The following is a 21,601-nucleotide window of genomic DNA, read 5'->3' on the forward strand; positions in this document are numbered from 1 at the left end:
TGAAAACTACACAGCTGTTTTTGTAGGGACAGGCTGTGGACTCATGCTGAACCGCTTGTCAGTGCAAAAGGGACGAGGTCCCCATCTCGCCCTCCTGGTTCCTCATGCCCACCTCCCTTCCTTCCCTCTCCTCTGCTTGGGACAACATGAGCTGCTCCTCTTCTTGCTCTGGCACTCACTGGGCCCTTCTCTGAGCTGATTAATCTCGCCAGATGAAAGCAAGGTAGATGCCTTGTTTCTGGTTTGCATTTCTGCAGGGCCAGGGAGTTAAATTAGCTCAGATAGGGGCCTGGAAAACACAAGCACGTGGTCAGCAGTAAAAACCCTCTGAAGAGACGGAGGTGGTTGCATCTAGCAGTGTAGACGTGGCCTCTGTTTTCAGTTTGTTCGGATTCCTGAACCAGTTTGGGTGGGGATTAAACCAGATCAGTGTCACTTGTCAGAGGGAATTTGCAGCCGCATACCATGATAGCCTCAGAACCTTCCGCAAATTGGCTGCAGGGCAAACTTTACTAAACCCACTTTGCTTCTTGGTTACCCCCAAGGGCAACCCAAACTATGCCCATGCTGCAGTTACAGCCATCCCTCCTGTTCCCCTGAAACAGCCAATTTCAGTAAGCAACTTAACCCTCTTGCAGCTGTTGGGCCAGCCCTCATGCCACAACCCCTTAATTTGGGAAGAAATGTAGAAGTGGAAAAGGGATGGTACCTCAACAGGCACCTTACCGACTTGTTTTGCTTGCATTTCCCTTGTATGTTGTGGCCATGAGAGACCATTATGGCTTGACTTAGTTGCCTTCCTTGGAGACTTACGCACTTTTGGGATGCCCAAATGCATCCTGCCTGGCCTTCAGCTGCTGCATGACCCTGGAGATCCTGGGGCACATCTGCCTCCCGCATGTGGCTATTGTTCCTCCTGGGCTTCTTACGAGAAGTCAAGACCTCCACAGGGAACACTTCCAGCGTTGGGGGGAACAGGAAATCCTTCCACGGACTCCGCTGCTGAATAAACCACTGGCTCAAAAAGTTCCCCACAACACACGGTTGGACTGATGTCCCCTCCTTGTGCAGGGAGTTCCTGAATCTAGATTGTCTTCAAGGTAGCAACGCAGATAACACTGCAGAGTTTCCCCTGGTTTCTGGGAACCTCCTGCTTCTTCCCCACCATCCACAGTAGTTGTAATCGTGCAGCTTCTCCGAGGGCATCAGTGCATATCCCTAGTGCCTGCCAGCTCCAGCCTGACACAGGGAGCATGCTGCCAGCTCGGGCAGGAAAAAACTTTAGTTTTGTTCTAGGTTGTTCAAATCAAAGTCCACAAACATTTTGCCACAGCTGCAAAGCATGATTTTACTGCTTTGGGTCCTCAACACCCTCTTTTTTTCTTAGAACAAAGCAAGTTAGTAACAGCCATGGAACAAGTTAGTCCCCTTGACAAAGTAATCTGCAGATAAGATGCTGACGGACTGAGATCAGTGCAGGGGGAAATAATGCATGCTACTTTATGAATGGTATCAGGAAATTTCTCCTCTTGAAATGCCTTGTGGTTTTTCATCAGCGGAACCTCTGGTCAGCCTCACACTTGAAAATCAAGCCCAGGCTCTAGAGGCAACATGCTTTCTGGGCGGCAGTAACAAGTTCGGATAATTATACTTGCTCCTGTGTCTCAGTTTCCCTTTGAGGGAGGTCAAAATAATCTGGGCTGTAGCAGCAAGATAAAGATGTTTAAGATGGATCTAATTAGAAGACCGCTTTGAATCACCTATAAAGGTAAACCCTACTGTATTGCTGTCTATCGCCTTTATTTTCTAAGATATTTGGGATGGTAACTGTTGTGCTGGGTGGATTTGCAAGAGAGGGTGTAATTATTCTGCAATGTTTATGAAAAACAGAAACAGAGAAGAAGTAAAAAGGAGGTCATGCAGATCACCTGTGTCCCGGTTAAAGGGAGACTTTGCTGGTCACCTCTAGGAATCTTCTGCATTTTAGAGCTGGCTTTAGACAACATTTTTCAGCCTGAATGCTACAGAAAAGAAAGAATTTGGTAGCAAACCTGGGCTGCTTTATCTCACCAGGGCTTTTTGAATTGAAGACACGTGTTGCCTTCCAGGACATAGCTTGTATGCCTAATGGTGTATCTGTCCACATAGCTTCTGTTTTTCTAACTATAATATGTAGATAACAGAGAAATTGCTCACTGACAATTTATACCAATTCCTTTTTCAGCAAGAAACTAAATGAACAATGGTGACAGCCACATTACATGAGAAGGGCATTACTATTTTTCCCCATTTGCAATTAGATATTTCTTTGATAGTTTTCTGGCTTTCTAGCCATTGGTTTGGGATTTTTGGACTTTTAACTGGTGATTGAAGCTTGAATAGCAGCATGGTTCTTATTTACATAAGTTTCCATATATATAGTTTATTGTGCGTACAATGAATAGGGTACTTAGTCTCAGCTACATTGTTGCACAAAGGGTGCATTTGAAAATAGAGGCTGACCCGCAACATTTGAATAGGAATGCAAGTTTGCAAACTGTGGAAAGATGCATGCAAAACAGTAGCAGATGCTGTTTAACCTCCTCATAAACTTTGTTTTTAATTACCTTTTTTTCCTTGCTATTGTCTGTTTTATAGACCAGTTATCACCGAAGTACAATTTCATTGTACTCATTAAGCTAATGTACCTTATGCTGTGAGTGTATGCTGCATATACAAAAGTATTGGAAACCTTGGTTTTGTGTGTTTCTATTATAAAGTCATGTCATAATCTCAAGGACTCGTGTCACAGCTGATGGCTTGGCAATGTTTCCATCTTGGTCTTGAGGCCAGCTAGAAGCATGGAAGTCTTGATGTTGTCACCAGTGGATGCTGTCTTCAAAACTGCAAAATAGCCTCTTTTGTAGAATTCTGGATGTACTGATGGAGGTGCTCAGGAAACCGAGGAGACACCTATTTTTCCTTTTTTTTTTCCAGTTCTGATAAACGTTCATCCACTGGATAAAAAAAAAAAAAAGAAAGCATGTGACAATGGTTTTTATGGATTTGGCAAGGAGGAGATATTCTGGACCAGTGAGATGTCTCACTTTCTGGTTATTTCTATATAAGAGCAGCTGCTCTGGGTCAGCTCAAATGTCTAGCATGGTTTTCTGCTGTTTCCTCAGACCCCATTCTTTAGTGGTAGTAGTCAGTTCAGAGACCATGACAGAATACATAATGTCAGGATCATTTCTTTCTACCTTACACTTACCAGTGCTGAATTTCACCTCCCCATTATACGACGCAGTCACTCTGTACCCTGAGGTCCCCATGCAGATCTTCATGGGCAGACTTTGCTTATGTTTGTCTCATCGCTTAAAGCTGTCCACAGTGTTGTATCACTAATTGCTGCCTTCTCCATGTCAATTGAAAACAGAGGGTAAGACACAGGCTTACACACACCTGCCTGTGGAGCTCTGATGTTCTCTCTATTGGGAAAGCAAATCCTTTCTTCCTAATTTTTGTCTCCTCTCTTCTAACCAGGGGAAGTCTCACTGCAGATGAATCTCTGTAAGAACCTTCTTAAGTGAGAAACTCCATCAAATGCCTGCAGGAAACCCAGGTCAGTGACGTCAAGTATATTGCTGGGATCATTGCTGTCCTCTATTCATTCACAAGGTGAGACTGTGGATCATGCTCATATTATAATTGTATGTCATGGGGTCTTCTGAGAAGGAAAATCACAGTGAAGCACCCTTCTGCTTGGGAGCACCAGCTCTGATATGTGATGTGGCAACAGTAGGCAGCCACTGCCAATGTTTATAATCAGTTTGGGAGGTGTTGATTTTTCTGCTTTCACCTGGCTTCACCATCTTTTAAATCCTGAGACCCTAGCTGGTTTGTATGAACAGCCTTTTCAATACAAAACCAAAACAAAACAACATCAAAAACCACATAATTTTACAAAAGCTCATGATATTAATCAAGGTAGTGTTATTAATCAAGTTAATGTTACCCACTCACATTGCCATTCAGTACTCTTAAGAGACTTTCCTCGGTGCTTTCCTTTCTTACAATGATTTTCAGTCTGCTTGGGTTCTGCCTCTTCCCACAGCTCCCCACTGGCTGTTAATTCTGGAGCTATGGGAAATGCTTTGTCAGGGAGAGTCGGAAAGGGCATATTCATAGCAAAACACAATTTTAAAAATATTCTTCAGCTCCCTTTCCCTATTGCCTCTAGTTACATGAAATGTGTTGGTGCCTGCTATAAGGGTTTGTGCATGTTTTGCCTCTCCCTTTAAGTTTCATCATCCAATATACTGTATGAGTAAATTGTCTTAGGTATCAATGATCTGGAAAAGGTTGTTTTGGTGGGTTCTGATTTCAAGCACCACATTATGTTCTGGTGTGACAGTATGCTTGTGCTCCATGTTATTTACTTGCTAACATCAGTGTAATTCATGGAAATGTATACTAAAAACTCAAGTTACACGGATTTTTTTCAGGAGCATTTTTCCCCTGCAACAGGCAGACCCTCACATACAGCAGCAACCTTACTGGATATTCCTTCATGTTCTGGCTGCGAGTTTGCCAGGTACCGCTGAGAGAAATATTTGAAGAGCCAAAGTCAGGTTGTCTCGGGGCAGATGAATTTCTAACACTTCACTTATCCCTGTGAGGAATTTGGTTAAGACTCTGCTTTTTCCAAGCCATTTCTTTCTCTCTGCATTTTGAGTAAATATAGGTGACAAGAAACAAACAAACAAACAAAAAGATATATGAGAGCAATAGTCTAGTGACAGCGGCAGCAAAACGATTACAGATCTTATTCTGTGCTCTGTCTTAGATGGAGTAAGCAGGCAGTGTGCTGAAAAAGCCCCAAAATACCATATTTTGTAGAGCATGCTGGTACTTCCTCCTGTGTGAGTCAGCTGAAAATCTCCTGATTCTTTTGCTTTGTTTTCCTCCCAGGCTGTACAGCAAAGTTGATGACAAAATGCCATCCCTGCTTACTGCAGCTCTCCACTGCCTGTTTCTACTGGTCCCAGCATGTTGCCATACACCACAGGCCTCAAACTTTGACCCAATCACCCAATATGCAGTGAGTATCCTACCCCAGACCCATCGGTTTTCATTTGGTTTCTGCTTGTAGCTGCCATCGTTCTCCTTCACACCCACAAAACCTTAAAGGAAGTCATTACAAGGTCAGGTGGGGAAACTGAACCCAGGGAACCTCTCCAGTGTGTAAAATGGATGGAAAATCCAGGAACTGGGCTCTTCTTGCTTTCCAGTCTTAAAGCTGCCCCAGGAAGAGCTGAGCAACATTTCTGGTCTCTCTCTTGTGTTGGTGTACAAGGGATTTATATTTCTGCCCCCTGGGCTAAGCCTAGGTACCAGCAATGTGGGCGCTGCTCCTGGATAGGGTTCTAGGCAGCCTGGAAGCATCATATTGACACAACTAGTTCAGGCACAGAGGTTCTTACAGGTAAGTGGCAAGACTTGTATTTAGATGTTGCACTTCTCAGGCTTCACTTCAGTTTCCCAGATTTTCCATAATCTTCCCCACATACCTCTTTTGCCCCATCAATTACCTGAAATATGGAAATATGTTTTGTGCTTTGTCCTGTGTACATGTGCGGTAACAGATTCTGCACAAAGAGTCCCTAATATAGAGGGCAAAAGAGGAACAGAAAAAAAAAGGATTGACCAAATGGGAGTTAATACAGTCTGTTGAAGAAAACTAGTCTAAAAATCATCAACTCTTGATCAATGATAATTGTTATTACACCAGAAAATGCTTTGTCTTCTACATTCTAAATCCTATCAAGCTAAAACAGATTCTAACTTTAGTGTTCAGCCTCTAACATCATAGGGACATTAGCTCTGATGGACTGACCAGAATTCAACCTGCTTTTTTGAGCAAGTTGAGAAAAGGCAAAGAGAGGTGAAGATGAAGGTGGAAGCTCTTTATATTGCTACCATCCCCTCCCTTGGCAAAACAAGACAAAGCTTGCTGCAGAAGCCCTGTCTGCCCTACGGCGGATTAATAGTGACCAAGTATCTTGTTTGCTCTGTTTCTTCTAACTGTTTCCAGCTCAGAGCACTTGGGCATTTTTATGAGCAACATAAATAAAGAGCAACACATTATTTTTTAGCATCATTGAGCCATGCTACACCCTGCAAATGAGTCATTATTTACTGGTGTGAAATATGTGAAGTATCTAACAGCAGGGTGCCTAACAGCCCTGCAGTTGTTTGGGAGAGTAATTAAAAAGCGAAACCACTGAGCCCAAATAAGGAGGAAGACACAGATTGCAGTGGGCTTTCTGTAAGGTCTGATTGTGGTGAAAGGCAATGCCTCTGGCATCACAAAACTGCCAGCACACCTTGGGATATTCACTGCCAGCACAACCGCGATACAAAGCCCAGCTCTAATCACACACCAGATGGTTCCTTGATGTGAAAGGATGACTCAAGAGCTGCCAAGCTATTCACCCTTTCTGTAAATAAAGATTTCAGTAGGGCTTAAGAAACTGAGAAAGCTGCAAATTTCCTGCGTACATCTTGGCTTGTTCTTTAGCTTTTCTTGATAACAGCAGTGCCAATGTATTTTTAAGGCAAGATTAAAAAAATAAGTAGGTCTGCATCTCACTTGGCCGCACCCTGCATGAACCCAGTCATACTGAAATTGTGTCACCACCTCCCTGTTCAAGTGTGTGTTACCCATGACTTTTTGACCTGACATCTGAGCTGGAGCAGGGACATTTCTAAATGCTAAAGCTTCACTTCAGCTTTATATATATATATGTGTATATATATATATATATATACTTTTTTTTTTTTTTTCCACAGAGCTTCACTCTGTTTTTTCCACAGATTGACAGTGAGCTGGGAGGGGAAAGCGGGGAAAACGTCCACTCAGAGCTGCAAAGGCAGAAGCCAAATGGTATGTGCATATAGGTGTGGTAATGGAGCATGTTTCTGGTAAGCCGAGGGTGAAATCACTACTGGGGACAGCACTTCTCGAGGTGCTGAACTGTATGCAGTCAGTAAGGGGAGGTAGTAAAGACACAGACAAAAGAAGTGGAAAATTCTGTCTGGTCATAGCTTGAAATAAATGAGCCCAGGTTCTATGCAAGATGAAATTCAAGGTGTAGAAAAAAAAAAAAGGAAAAAAAACAAAGCCTCTTAGCAGGACAGGTCACAAGATAATCCTGTGTGGCTTCAGTTCATTGTTGACAACCTATCTGCCTGCTGACTCAAGGGAGAGGAGGGATGAGACAGCTTTTCTCTGTATATATTATACCATTTATATTGGCTTCCTATTGCTGTGAGACCAAAGAAATCTGACTTTTGTCAGACAAGCAGGAGATAAAACTCATGCAGGATATATGCTGAGTAGGAAGTTTCCCCAAACAGAATGCCACACTATGCTACTATTGCAACAAAGAGTCTAAATGCCAAACTAGAAGCCACTGATTTATGATTTGCCCTCACGCACAGCTTTGCAGTCTCATGCTATTTCTCTTTCAGTGCTGCTTTTCTACCATCCGCCTCTGGAGTATACCGTTGACATTGAAATAATTCTTACGAATCCAGATTTCTTCTCGCTAGTCACACAGTATTACAAATGCCACAATCTTCAAATTTCAACAAATATTTCAGATCTAGAAATGAGCATTTCAAGCATCAACATTACCACAGGTGGGTTGGTTGTTTATTTTTCTATTCTGGCTGACATGCTTGTTTGCCAGCATGTGGTCTCTCCCAGTTTTAATATCTATCACACTTAGAAACCAGCAAAACTGTCTCTGTTGCCCACTGAAACACCCAGCGAGCCCGAAACTCTAGCACACGACACTATGTTTTGCTATCTGCATCCCACCACTCCTCTTTACATAATGTTGGCATTAGGAGTAGCCCTGAATGCTTTTCTTTTGCTAAGGAAGGGACAGAGCCAAAGGAAGCCTGAGCCAAAGAATTCTGCTCCAGTTTGTATAACAAGCAGTCTGAGTTACTTTTAAGTTTCAGGAAGCTGCGACAAAGGTTATCAGACTGTTTACTTCCCTCTGACTGGCATTCGGAGTGTAAATCACTGTAAGAGGCTCCTCTGACCCTGCTAGAGGCAGGCTGTGTGAGCCTCAGTCTTTTACAGATATAACTCACTAAATGTATTCTTACAGGGCAAAAATATCAGACAGGTTTTATTACCTGGTTTGTGGCTGTGAAGCGTCACGTCCAAGTGACTAATACAGCAGAGGATATATGAACACACCAAGCATTTACAACATCAAAGGAGGAGGTTTTGTACCTTCTTTTCACTGGCACAAGAAGCAGTGAAAGGAAGCGTTCTCAAAGCAACAGAGAAACTGACCTTTCAAAGGCCTCTAGGGTTGCATGCAATGTGTGAAAATCGCTTTGTTAATAACTTGCTCTGCTTTGGCAATAATGTCACCCTCTCTTATGCAGCATCTGTCAGGATACAGTCAGAATGACACAGCATCTCACTAGCCACCAGGCCTATGAATGACTATTACACAGATTTGAAGGATGCTTTAAATGATTTAAATTAGATTTAAATGTCTATACATTTGCTTTAAGTCCAGGTAATATAGAAATATCCAGTCTTAAGACTATCATAGGACCTTGGACAATATGCCAGCTCAATTTTTTGGATCAGGTCTCGCACTTCTATTCAATTACTTAAAAATAATTTATCAGACTCGTTGTTGTACCAGTCTGGTTCCCATTTCTGGTTAGTCAGCTAAGATTGTTATAGTAAGATTTGCAAGGCCTCAGATCATCATCCTTACGTCATTCAATTGAACTCACAAGAGAGGCAATATTTATTTGAGACCACTAACATAAAGATACAGCATGGTAAATACATATCATGCAATGCCTTATGCCATTACATGTCGATACATTTACCACTCTTACAGTATTTCTCTGTCTGACACTAGTTTGTCCGCCCAGTGGTGAGAACGTGAGCTGTTGTTATTGTGAAGATGGAGTGTACAATGACTCGAAAGCCTGCCCACCTGTCACCCTACCATCCAAACAGTCCTGTGGCTATATCAAGGATATGCCCTTCTACAGGATTCACTGTGAGCCTGAGCCTTACATTGGAGGTAAGGAGAAATAGCGCTGAACCTCAGCATTGTACAACCCATGTGGTGCTTAGAAGCTGGTATAGTGTTAAAGGTGTGATAAATCAGCACCTCATCTGGCTAACGCACTGCCTATGCATGTGGAAAGTCTGTAGAGATGCTCTGGATCTCACTTCTCTCTGCGATGTGGGTCCATCCTGATGCAAGTACTTGCAGATGCTTAGTGCCATGCTGGAGCCCCAGCTCCTGCAATCCTTCCCATGCCTCTTGGGGAACTTCAGTTTCCACTGAGCAAAGACAGTTTCACCTCCTCAGATTTTCAACAGAAGAATTCACAAATGTGACCAAGGTGTGTCATATATCTTCCTCCACTGCATGGTATGGGCATGTCCTTAAGCAGACCCAGCTTAGAAAGTTGCAGTAGCTTTCTAAGCATTTTATTTTCACTTCTTCCTGTTCATGGATCTTCACTCAGAATATCACCCTCCCACAGTCATCAAGGATTTTTTCCATTAATTTAAGTGAAGCACAGGAGGAGACTCATCAAAGTGTAATCTTTGCTATGTATAAGTTAAGTATCTAGTCAAAGTCATTCATCTAAACTCCCTCTATAACTGGAGCAATGTAGTGATTCAATCACTGTAGGAAAACTATCACCTTTTGAATATATCACCTTCTGGTGACAGGCTACAGACTAAGTGAGTCTACAGCTTTGCATTAATTGGAGAGGGACTCTAGATATTCAGCAGATTCCAAACATCTAAATTAGATACAGAAAGTTAAGATAATCTTTAATTTCCTATCATACAGACAAGTCTTGGCAAGTAGTAAGATTTAGGCTTAGGGTTCAGTTAAAAGACAAAGCTAAGAAAATACTTTGTAATTGTTGCTTTTGATTATTTTCTACATTTACTTTTACGCTTTTCCTTACAGACCCACATCGTACAGGAGAGCCTGTTGATATTCATATGTCAGTCACACTTGACCAAGTCTTTTCTGAAGATCTCAGGAATTCTTCTTCAGAATTATACAAAAAATACAAAGATGACTTTGAAAAAGCGGTAATGACTTTAGTTTTCCATCCATGAGGGTACAAAGTCCTCTAAGAAATACAGTATTTACCCAAAGTCTTAGCATCTCATTTGTAACTATCACTGCCTCAGTGCAGAGCTGTGAAGTAAGCGGGACCGGTAGCTACAACAGGGGCCAAAGCTCACCTCCACTGAAAAGCAATGACAAAATTTCCTCTCATTTTAATATGCAGGAGGACAGAGAAGTATTTAGAAACCATTTGCATCAAAAGCATGAAAAAAAAAATCACATTGTTGGTCCCTGGTTAAATCCACACAAGTGCATACAGAATGAAACCATCAACACAAATTTATCCCAGTGACAGTAGGAAGAGTACCAGGCCCATCCTGTCAGATATTCTGTATGCTATTCCTCATATCAATGTTGAAAGAAGAGCTCCCTATTTTAAGCATGCTAGAGTGATATACTGAGGGCTCATGACATATGTTTTTCTTTACAGTTTCTTCAGAGCTACGCATGCTTATCAGGCTTTCTATCAGTAACAGTAACTGGTTTCAGGTAAGTAAGCAATTTAATTTTTTTTCTGGAAGATAAAAATCTTTCTCTCTGATCTCCATGAGGAGATACAGGTCAGCAAAAGCTACATTCACTTCGATTAGAACCCATGCGCAGTATGCACATATTAAATGGTAGTGTAATACCTGCACAGGAAAGCCCAACTATTAGCATGAAAACAGGACTGTGGATAAAATTCAATATTGTGCAAAAGTCCAAGAAGCATAGTAATTCTCAAGCTGGGTCAAATCCTTTTTGAATTCCACCCAAAAGGAGAAAGTGTTCAAATGAACCTATCAGCATCTCCCAAACAATCAGGAAAATGAATTACTAAGTTGATTCTGGATTGGATCTGGATAAAAGAGATATTACTTAGGTCCACACAAATTTAAATGCCTTTTAGGTTTTCCAGTTTAAATTAGGACAGCAGACCAAGGAGATGTCACATAAATGTGTTTTTGCTTTGGGAAAAGCTGTCAACCTTCCTGTATGCCAGAGCAAATCCCGAGTCACAATAGGAGCTTTCATGGGTTTCACACCTTCCAAGCCATGCAAGATGGGTCCCACAACATGGAAATACACTAGTATGCAAGGCTGATAATTTATGCTGCTTCTCTCATTCTGCTATTTGTTCAGGCCTGGAAGTGTCTCTGTGAACTACGAAGTAAAAGCAAGAGCAGCGACCTTCAGTGAGATAGACAATTCCAACAAACTTATACCAAAATTTCTAGATCCATTGTACTATCTAATACCCAGCTCCTTCACAACAGAAATAACTAGTAAGTTTAAAGCTCTCTCAGTATTTCCTTTCAACTTTTTTTTTTTTTTTTTTTGGTATTGCTAGCCTGAACCATGTAACCACCTTATATTGCTGATTTTTCAATACTGGACCTTCAAAAACTACATACTTCTCTGTCTGTTTCTTTTCCTCCTGTGCCACCAAAGCTTTGGACTTCCATGAGATGGCCTTGCACACAGTAGAAGGACTACTCAGAGGGCTACTTTAACCTGTTTGCTTCTCCTCCCAGTTTTTCTACACAAAAAGCAGAAGTGGTGATAACATTTCTGGCTGTCTGCATAAAACCTTCTGGAGTCTTTGGCTGACAAAGACAGTAGAAGAATACGTTGTGGGAAAATGTCATATCTAGTATCAGAGATGGTGCCCTGCAACAGATGCTGAGTGTGTATTAGTTGCAAAGCGCCTAGGATTCCCACAAGATGAAAGACACCATATAGATGTTGACGTGACAATAATGCGGAACATTGCTCTTTGTCTTCCCAGATCAGACAAACTTCACTGTAAGTCCTGTGGACATTTTTGAAGGGGATACAGTAACACTGATGTGTGAGATAAATGCAGAGTCTGGGAATGCGAGCTGGTATCACTTCAATCAGACTATCTCAAACAGCTCCCGGCGTTTGCTGGAGGCAGAATTTACAACTGGAATATCAAGATCAACTCTTACGATTACCAACATTACAATGGAGGATTCTGGTATGATTTTCTATCATTAAAACAGCAAATGCAGATCTCTAGTGTGGCTAATTCTACAAAAAAACAGACAAATGCAGTGAATGCATTTCCCTAGAGTAAACATGAAAAATACACCGTCCCTCATAATTTTCCTGTTTTGGGTTTTGGTTTGGTTTTCCGTAACTAACTACCTACTGACTGGCACTGCCAGTAAGGTGTAAAAAGGCTGAGGTGACTGTATAGGCCTGGATATTCCCAGTGTCAGGCTTCACTGTCACATCACAGGAGTGGTTACACAGATGTGGAGCCTTCTCCTCCTTTGCGCGTGGTAACTGAGGTTGTAGTTGAATTTTTTCCTTGAAGGTCCTCGTCCTCTTTGCAAACATAAACTAACTAATAAGAGTTTGGAGTTACAGTTTTTCATGTGTTCATATTTAGAGCTTTTTGAAAATCAAAAAAAAAAAAAGGTTTAAGTTGGTGGCATTGTGCTAGGGATAGTTGCTGAGGAAATTTTCATGTATTATCAGAGATTTGACTCAAGCTCCCACTCAGTTCATCTTTTTGGGTCATAAATTCTACTTTCAACTTCAGAAAGGGTAGCCTTTGGCCACATCTTTGGGCACACATACGGGAGATAGGAGCTGTGGGCTCCAAATGGCCTTGGGCTAAGGATGCCCTGAACCTTGGCGTCTCCACTCCTATTAAAGTGGCCTACTCAGTAGGCTATACCAATGGGAAGGGGTACCCATGTACCTAAAATACAGAGGAAATTTGGGGCCGTGATTGCCCACTTAAAAAGGAAGCCTGGATGCATCCAGGAGACAAGTGCCTAAGAAAGAGGTGATTCTCCCATTATATTTAGCATTGGGGCAGCCTCACCTTGACTACTGCATGCAGTTCTGGGCTCCACAACATAAAAAGGATGTTAAGGTCCTTGAATGCATCCAGAGGAGGGCAATAGAGCTGGTAAAAGGGCTGGAAGGCATGTCCTGTGAGGAAAGGCTGAGGACACGTGGCTTGTCCAGTCTGGAGCAGAGGAGGCTGAGAGGCCACCTCAGTGCTCTCTGCAGCCTCCTGAGGAGAGGAATGGAGAGGGAGGTGCCAGGCCTCTGCTCCCTGGCTGGGCATCAGGAAAAATTTCTTTACTGTGAGGGAGGTCAAAGACTGGAACAGGCTTTGTGGTTCAGGCTTTGTGGTCAACAGCTGGTTGATGCCCCATGGCTGCCAGTGCTCAACAGGCATTTAGACAACACCATCAGTAATAGGCTTTAACTTGGGCAGCCCTGAAGTGGTCAGGCAGCTGGACTTGATGATCTTTGTAGGCCCCTGCCACAAGAACTATTCCATTCTAATCCAGTCTGGTCCAAAGTGGCCAATAAATAGTCAGCTCTATTTGGCAATACCTTCTGAGAAGCATAGGTGCCCACACTCAGATTACCAGATGCTGTAGAGTCCACCTTGGGCACCAAAATCTCGCCCATTCTGTGTAGGAACATTTTGCAGTCAATCTGTGTTCTTACCATGACGTATTGCTGATACCTGGACTCTGGGCAATACTCAGATCACCACACACCAGCTCAGCTAGATTTTAAGGACCTCAGTCCCAGAGCCCTGTTCTCTTCTCAAGTGCCCATCGATACTGAAGCTGCCCAGTCTGAATACATTTGGCACCAGGAGACTGCAGAGAACCTCCTATAGAGAGACTGTAGATGACCTCAGGGCACATTTTGATCAGCAAAGAGAAGAGTCACTGCAGAGCTGGGACACGTGAAAACTAGACGCAAAGTAGCTCTCAGTTCATAACTCCAAATGTAGTGGAAACAACAGCAAAATGTGTTCTCAATGCTAAAATATTGTCTATGCTTTACCTGCTTTACAGGTTCCTATACGTGTGTTTTCTCAAACATCAGTGACCATTACAAGCTGATATACAAAGACACGCAAGACATCGCAGTATCTTCACTAAGCGTCACTTCATACTCAAACGACACAAAAATTAGCTGCAACAGTACTGACATTCAAGCAACAAGTACCTTGCTGTTCTGTTGTTTATACAAATACTCATCATCAATTAGGAGTGACTGGAAGTTAAATGGAACAATCGTTGCTACAGGTAAGATTAACAAAACATTGTCTTTCACCTGCTAGGTTTTTTGTTCTTCAGAGAACTCCCCCTGCTGGCAGCAGGTACCCCAAAGGCCAAGTCCAACATGAATACAAGGTATGCTCCAAAGTGGGTGCCAGGTAACAAACAGTGGGATTCTGGGTGTCTCCATGCAGTGCACAGACATCGATGCTCAGAACTGTGCCATCCTGGCTGGAAACAGCTGCCTAGACCAGCATCACACTGACTTTTTCCAAAATGCTTACTTCTGCATTCTCCGTCAGCTGTGCTTTCAAAGACAGTGGTGAAATCCTTGCCTGCTGTAAGGAGCTGTTTTGCCCTTGATTCCCTGTGGTTAGGCTTTCCCAAAGTAACTTTCTTCCTGATTTACTTACCATATTTCCTAGATATCGCAGATAATGAGGCCAGGCTGAACCAGAATTGCTTTAATTTTGGTTTATCCTGAGGTTTCCTAGCAATGTTGTGGCTCTTGGTTAGATAACTTTTGGTGTAGGTGCCCAGCACAGTGCTGAGAGCAAGGCTTCAGGCCTTTGGAGAGCATGGTGAGTGTTGCCAGAGTAAAGGATGTGAGTGGACTTCAGCACTGATGAGGTAAAAGTTCCACACTGTGAAAGGCTGCATACAAACCTACAAGGTTTTCCTTAGCTAGTGTGATTGCTTGTGATTTTCAGAGCCTAGGTGTCCTTGGACATCCACAGCCCTTCAAAGAACATTTATTTGTCTCTAGGAGTCTCCACTGCCAAAAATAACTGCATTGAATATGAGCTCAACAACTCTGATTCACTATGCCTAGCTGAGAAGTTGGGTACAGTGACGACATATACGTGCGAGTTCCTGAGTGGACATGGTGCCAGGACCAGTCAAAACATCAGAGTGACATACTTACAAACAGGTAAGAGTCAGGTAGCATGTAAGAGACCATCGGTGGCCTGTGTTGCACATGCCATTTGCAAACAAATGATTGTAACAAGCGACCCTCAGTAACATGACATTTATCTTGTGTTGTCTCAGACTATGTAAGAATATCTTCGAGTGTAAACACATCTGTTTCTGAGGGAAAGGGATTCAACCTAACGTGCGAAGGTGAAGTGAGAAATTATGACAGCATTATTTGGGAAATCCAGTCTGGAGATAAAATACAAACAGTAGAATGTGCTTCGTGCATCAGAACCAACAAATCAGCAGCCACATCTGTGCTCTCAGTGAATCTTGCCACTCAGGACTGGAATGGTGAGTGAACATGGTTTGTATTGGCTACAAAGGCAACGAAATCTCTGCACCACACCATTTACAGTATCTCTAGCCTAGCAAATCACTACGATGCCTGACCATGGGTAATTAAATATATATATATATACGTGTATATATATATATAAATGTAAAAGAGTTAAAATTAAAGCTGCTGGAGGACAGCAAGACAATGCTGCCAGCGCTGTATGTGTTCATTAACAGGGCTCAGGATCACGCAAAAGCTGAGGAGCACTTCTGTTGACTGAGAAATGTTTTTTGTGTCACTGCTTTCAGGCACCTACATCTGCACTTTCTCCAAGAAGTCTTCGAACACTTCTGCCAATGTGACTGTCAATGTTATTCCCTTGCCTCTGAAGCAGAACATCTGGTTAGACCCCATTAAAACATCTATAGAGTGCAAAAATAAACAACCCTTCAAATGCTGCATAAGCGCTAACACCATGGAAGATTATAATGTTACATTTGTGGTTCAAGAAGAAGAATTTCAACCTAGTAAGAATAAGATAAGCTTGCAGAATCGCTAGCTGATTGGCCTAAAATCTGTGTTAACTTATCTTAAAATTTCCATGCAGAAAAAGAAGAACACGGAAATTTCTTGTGCTACCTGTACGATTACAATGAAACAGAATGCAGAAAACAAGAAAATCTAAATGTATATTTCAGGTTTGTTAACAGCATGGAACAGGAGGTCAAGAGTGAAAACATACAACTGAAGCCGATACCTGGTAAGAAAAAAGTCACTGTTTAAAGCTGCTAAAAGGAAATCCTGGTATCTTTGTTAAACCAGATGCCATGAGTTTTATCACTGGTGACACCTAACAGGAACAGTTTTTGTTAGCCAAGATTTTTTTTCTCCTTTTTGACAGGAAATTTTGGAATGTAAAGGAAAATACAAATTTTGCTGGCACTTTAAAAACTAAAAAATCCAAACTGTTTTGTCTTCACTTATTTGACAGTGGTCCCAGCGTGTTCCCAGCCAGTTATAGTTCAGCCATCTTCTGTCCCTACCTCCCTCTGATGTAGCCTGCACCACCAAGCTTCATCTTCTGTGTTGCAGTGCGGTCATGCAGCTCCCAACCAGCACCAGTGATTCAGCAAGGGTAAAAGATCGCATTGCCTCAGGAAGAAGTCATTTAACTCAGGAGGTCAGCTTGGGGGAACAGCATTTCTGCTTTAGCACAAGAATGACAGCCTCCATGAGGTATTGCAGAGACCAGGGCACACCAAGCTTCCGAGTCAGCTCTGCGAGAAGTACTGCATGATTAGAATTGAACATGGCTAAATCCAATTTTGATGTTGTGTTCTGGCCAGAGTTTGGCTATTTCAGCTCCTTATCATTAATTGGTAAGAAAGAAATGTTAGACACCCCCATACTACAGAAATTTTGTTTCTTCTACAGTAGTGGTGCCCAATGTTGAATCACCATATCTGGCTGGATTTCACTCTGTTAGGCAATAAATATGTAGACGCTCTACTTGCTTTCATTGGCAGCTACTGTGCCCAGTCAAAGCCAATTAGCAGAGACATTGTTCATCAAAAATGTGCTAAGGCCACACTATCAAAGCTTTAATGAATTTCTAGTTCGTGCTACAGCAGAACGAATGGAGTCAACAGAATAAACTCACCCTCAGGCTAGAGATGGTCACAGATGTGCAGAGAATTTACAAAGTGGTCAATATAGTCCCAACTCCAACCCTATCACGCAATGTAATCTAATGGACAAATCCTAAAACTTTAGGCATTGGTCCGGTGATTAGATTCAGTACTCAAAAACAAGGGGCTTTATCTAATTTTCTTTTTCATTTCATGAATCCAAAAACCTGGCTTGAGAATTTAAAATCTGGTGTTCTTTTCACCAGGTTTTGCCTCCTGCTTTTATTTGAGTTGTAAAAGCTTTTGAGTCCGAAGCATCTTGTCACTAGTCCCACACAGAATCAGCAAGCACTAAGGTACCTATAAGTGAGGAACTGGTGTACAAGGTCCCAATAAAAGTTTCCTAACTCTCAAAAAAGATTCTGCTTAGGCCTTGGAAGAATATTTGAAGATATAAATTAATATTTCTGTACTATTCTTATTACAGAGAGCAGTAAAGTCTTGGAAGTTTTGGGGGAAAAAAAAAAAAAACTTTCCAAGACATATACCCAATGTAAGGTCATAATTAATGAAGAGAGCAAGCTGAAATCCTAACTAATGCAAAGAATTTTGAACTTCAGTAGGTCACAGGTCTGATGAGAGGTAAATTATTCATCTCCATGCTCCTCAGTGTCTTTTTCTTGATACAGAAGGCAAAACTTCCTGCTCAGAAAACAATGTTTTTGGAGAGGAAGAGGACACATTAATAAAGCCATGCCCTTTGTTAAATAATACTTTTATCCGAGGCAATGAAATTTACAAGTGCTACAAAAAATCATGGAAGCTGGAAAAGAATAACTGCGTGTCTGAACAAATAAACAGCCTGCTGATTAGAGCGGAGGTAATGTGTATGAGTTTTTCTGAGGCTGGGGAGAGGGGTTAGCTCTAGAGAGCAGATAGTTTTTGTTATTACTTAACCGCATCTAAAATGCCGGAAGTATTCAAAATAAAAGTATTTATTTAAAACTGTATTTTAGAAGGTATAAAGAATGATTGGCTAAATCTACACAGGCCAGGCCCCTTTCTCCGTTCCAGCAGGCATGTGGCACTGCATGGCCAACAGCTATACACATGAACAAGATCCTCAGACAAGGTGGTCTTATCCACAGCATCCTGCGGTAGCACTCCCTGGCCTTGGCTGTTCCCTGACCCATGTTCAGGCACGGCCACGGTGGACGCTGGTGGGCACAAACCCAAAAATTGCCACAGAGCACACTAACAATGAGGCCGTACGGGCAAATGTGGGCTGCTGCCCCATCCCCGGCCCAGTCCCAGTTTAGCACATCATAGAATCACAGAATTGCAGAATGGTTTGGGTTGGAAGCGACCTTAAAGATCATCTAATTCCAACCCCCAGACATGGGCAGGGACACCTCCCGCTAGGCCACAGCCCCTCAGCCACCACACTTCTCAGATAGGTGCTGGGTCCTGGTTTTCAGGCTAGGTGTCCTATCATAGTACTCTTTGCTTCTACAGACCATCCAGAGTCACCCTTCTCTCAGCGAGGTTAGATAAGAACTTTTTTCATTCTTTTTAGTAAATTAGAGCAAGGTCCCAAGCAGAGGTACAGTGACTCAATAATAACGTATTTTCTTAACCTGCTAGATTATTCTCTCATGGGGCTTGAGTCCAGGCCAACTATTTTCTCCCAGAAATTTCCAGGAGCAGTCTGGGAGTTAGCACAGACAAGAGATCATGCTCACTAGGCAGTTAGGATACCCTAACAGAGTTTAACAGTATGGCTAGAATGACTCTGGTTCTGTTTACTTTATTAGTATAGATGTAGCCATTATGAAGGAGGATCAAGCTCCAGGTAAATTGCATACGTGTGATGCACTGTTATCTTCTGTTCCAGTCCTTGGTCAACAGTCCTGTGGCAAAAACAGACCTACCCATCTTTCTTCAGCAACTCCTGAATGAGACAGAACTCCAACAAAATGTCAATTCTTCTGCAAACCTAGCTGCAATTGTTAACATCCTGCATAATATCTCTGCTATCCCAGCAGATGCAAGCAAGTCCATTATCAAGGTAAGGTTTTATTTTAAGGCTTACCAATACTTATCAAGCCCTTCAGTCTCTTTTGTCAAAGAAGGTGATATTCTCCCTGAAGAACTTTCACAGTTAGTTTCAGGAACAGGAGGGAATTGAGGGAAGGAGGTGAAACGACCTCAAAGATGAAATGACAGCAAAGACACAGATGAGTTTATGAAGAGTCACAGTGATGAAGACTAGGAGCTCATGCATGAAAGAGAGAGTGCTGCATGCTTAGCAACTAGAAATGTTCTAGGGACCCTTAAATGTCTCTAGTATTCAAAGTTAGAGGAAAGGCCAAGGAATGACGGAGCAGAAGCAGGAGCAGAAAAAATTGAAGGGTTGAAATAAGGGTAGGGAGAGTAAATTCCAGGTGCCATGATGAAGCAAGGAATATCAGTTGGATGTTACAACAAATGAATGGCAAAACATATCGTAGGACTGCTTGGAAGCCTTGGTTGTCAGGTATAGAGGAACAGCACTGCTCTTCTGAGAGCAGAAATGTACAAAGGGACTTGATGTTTTATAGCTGGAGAACACTAAATGAGACAGAGAGAAAAATCAAAAATAGCACAAAGGTTGAGGCCTGGCAAAAAGGCTGGAAAAGAAAAATACTTGATATGTAAAGAAAAGCCAAGCCAAGCAAAATCTACTTTGGAAGCCTTGACTTGAAAGCAGGATATGCAGAGGATTAATAACTAAAGGTTTCATATGGACTGAGCAAAAGAAGAAAGTGTTTGTCCTTTTCAAAAGGCTATTCTAGAATGATGCAGAAATCATCAGAAGTAACAATTTGTATGGCATTTCAGTTACAACATTTTTCTTCTGTTTTTACAGGCCTTCTTCTCTATAGTGGACAATATTGTTAATGGTTCCAAAATGGAACTTTGGGAAGACCTGAATAATGAGAACGCACCCAGCAGTTCTCTTTTACTGAATTCAGTAGAAAGATTTTCTGAGAATCTCCAGCCAGTAAATAATACCTTTCCTAATGTCAGCACTAAAACCCTTGAGCTACAAGGTATGGTTGTCACAGAAAACAGGCACACAGATTATAATAAGGACTTTAACCAAGTAGGAAACCTCAGTGCTAATGTGCTAATTGAGAAATCTGTGAATCTACCCCCAAATTCAACCATTGTCAGTGTGGCCTGCTCAGCAATTGGACAGATTTTGCCTAAGAATCATAGCACATACGTGAATAGCTTAGTGGTAATAACAACTCTGAGCTGCAAGAGACCCCAGAACTTCTATATTGATATGACCTTTCAAAAAGCAAACCTGTCTCTAACGACGCCGAAATGTGTCTATTGGAACTTCAGCCTCAATGAAAACAGAGGAAAGTGGGATGATTATGGTTGCAAACCGACAGAGAAAAAAGGGAACGTCACTTGCTCCTGCAATCACTTGACATCATTCTCCATTTTGATGTCACCTGTAAAACTGCCTGCCAGTCTTGCTGCAGAATATATTACCCACATTGGCCTGCCCATTTCAATCGTGAGTTTAGTGGTCTGCATTATAATTGAATCCTTAGTTTGGAAAAATGTAACAAACAACACAACCTCCTACATGCGCCACGTCTGTATACTCAACATAGCTACATCACTCCTAGTTGCTGACATTTGGTTCATTGTCAGTGCTTCCATCAAGGAGCAAAACACACAGAAAGAAAGAGAGATTTGTATTGTGGCCACCTTCTTCATCCATCTATTCTACCTGTGTGGCTTATTCTGGATGCTCAGCCTTGGCCTCATTCTTTTCTACAGATTGGTCTTCATCTTCCATAACACAAGTAAGACCATCCAGAAAGTAGTGGCATTCTGTCTGGGATATGGGTGCCCCTTTGTCTTTGCAGTTACTACCATTGCTGTCACACTGCCACAGAAAAATTACACCAGAAAGAAACACTGCTGGCTCAACTGGAATGACAGCAAAGCTGTCTTAGCCTTTATCATACCTGCCCTGGCTATTGTGGCCATGAATTTGTTCATCACCGGAGTTGTTATAATAAAAATACTGAGGCCAAACATTGGGGACAAGACCAATAAGCAGGAGAGAAAGACTTTGTTTCAAATCGGCAAAAGTCTGGCCATCTTGTCACCGTTGTTAGGCCTCACCTGGGGATTCGGTCTTGCCACCATCTTCAAAGACAGCCACGAAGCTTTCCACATCCTCTTTGCTCTGTTCAATGCTTTGCAGGTGAGTTACACATACGCATGGTTTTGTTTCGTCTGTGACCATTTAACATGCAGTGACATTCTTGCAGTGCTGTGTTATGAGAAATAAAAACAGTTTGGGAAAGCTCAGGTTTGCCTTGTATGTCCTTAATCCCAAAGGGCTCTTTGGGAAACCCATTGCAGGAATTCAGAAGCATCTCTTATTCTAAGTTGCCTTAACAGATGTGCCTT

At 42.2% G+C, this 21,601-nt stretch overlaps 1 protein-coding gene across 3 annotated transcripts in view; it reads left to right on the forward strand.

Annotated features, from left to right (window-relative positions):
- ADGRF5 (adhesion G protein-coupled receptor F5) overlaps nucleotides 1–21,601 on the forward strand; it is a 38,811-nt gene that overhangs the window by 11,344 nt on the left and 5,866 nt on the right. Inside the window, exons 1-18 of one of the 3 annotated variants that reach the window (XM_080587379.1) lie at nucleotides 954–1,768; nucleotides 3,523–3,657; nucleotides 4,951–5,080; nucleotides 6,856–6,925; nucleotides 7,513–7,683; nucleotides 8,943–9,110; nucleotides 10,023–10,150; nucleotides 10,621–10,679; nucleotides 11,313–11,455; nucleotides 11,959–12,171; nucleotides 14,030–14,263; nucleotides 15,003–15,167; nucleotides 15,287–15,505; nucleotides 15,800–16,018; nucleotides 16,099–16,251; nucleotides 17,809–17,999; nucleotides 19,014–19,187; nucleotides 20,028–21,392. In XM_080587379.1, the coding sequence (XP_080443505.1) occupies nucleotides 4,976–5,080; nucleotides 6,856–6,925; nucleotides 7,513–7,683; nucleotides 8,943–9,110; nucleotides 10,023–10,150; nucleotides 10,621–10,679; nucleotides 11,313–11,455; nucleotides 11,959–12,171; nucleotides 14,030–14,263; nucleotides 15,003–15,167; nucleotides 15,287–15,505; nucleotides 15,800–16,018; nucleotides 16,099–16,251; nucleotides 17,809–17,999; nucleotides 19,014–19,187; nucleotides 20,028–21,392 (3,777 nt within the window). In that variant the 5' untranslated portion in view covers nucleotides 954–1,768; nucleotides 3,523–3,657; nucleotides 4,951–4,975. Of the gene's footprint in view, nucleotides 1–953; nucleotides 1,769–3,522; nucleotides 3,658–4,950; nucleotides 5,081–6,855; nucleotides 6,926–7,512; nucleotides 7,684–8,942; nucleotides 9,111–10,022; nucleotides 10,151–10,620; nucleotides 10,680–11,312; nucleotides 11,456–11,958; nucleotides 12,172–14,029; nucleotides 14,264–15,002; nucleotides 15,168–15,286; nucleotides 15,506–15,799; nucleotides 16,019–16,098; nucleotides 16,252–17,808; nucleotides 18,000–19,013; nucleotides 19,188–20,027; nucleotides 21,393–21,601 lie in introns of those variants that run through there. The other 2 variants (XM_080587380.1, XM_080587378.1) reach the window with 2 other exon arrangements.

Source organism: Anser brachyrhynchus, assembly GCF_964034855.1.
Source record: "Anser brachyrhynchus genome assembly, chromosome: 3".
NCBI lineage: Eukaryota > Metazoa > Chordata > Aves > Anseriformes > Anatidae > Anser > Anser brachyrhynchus.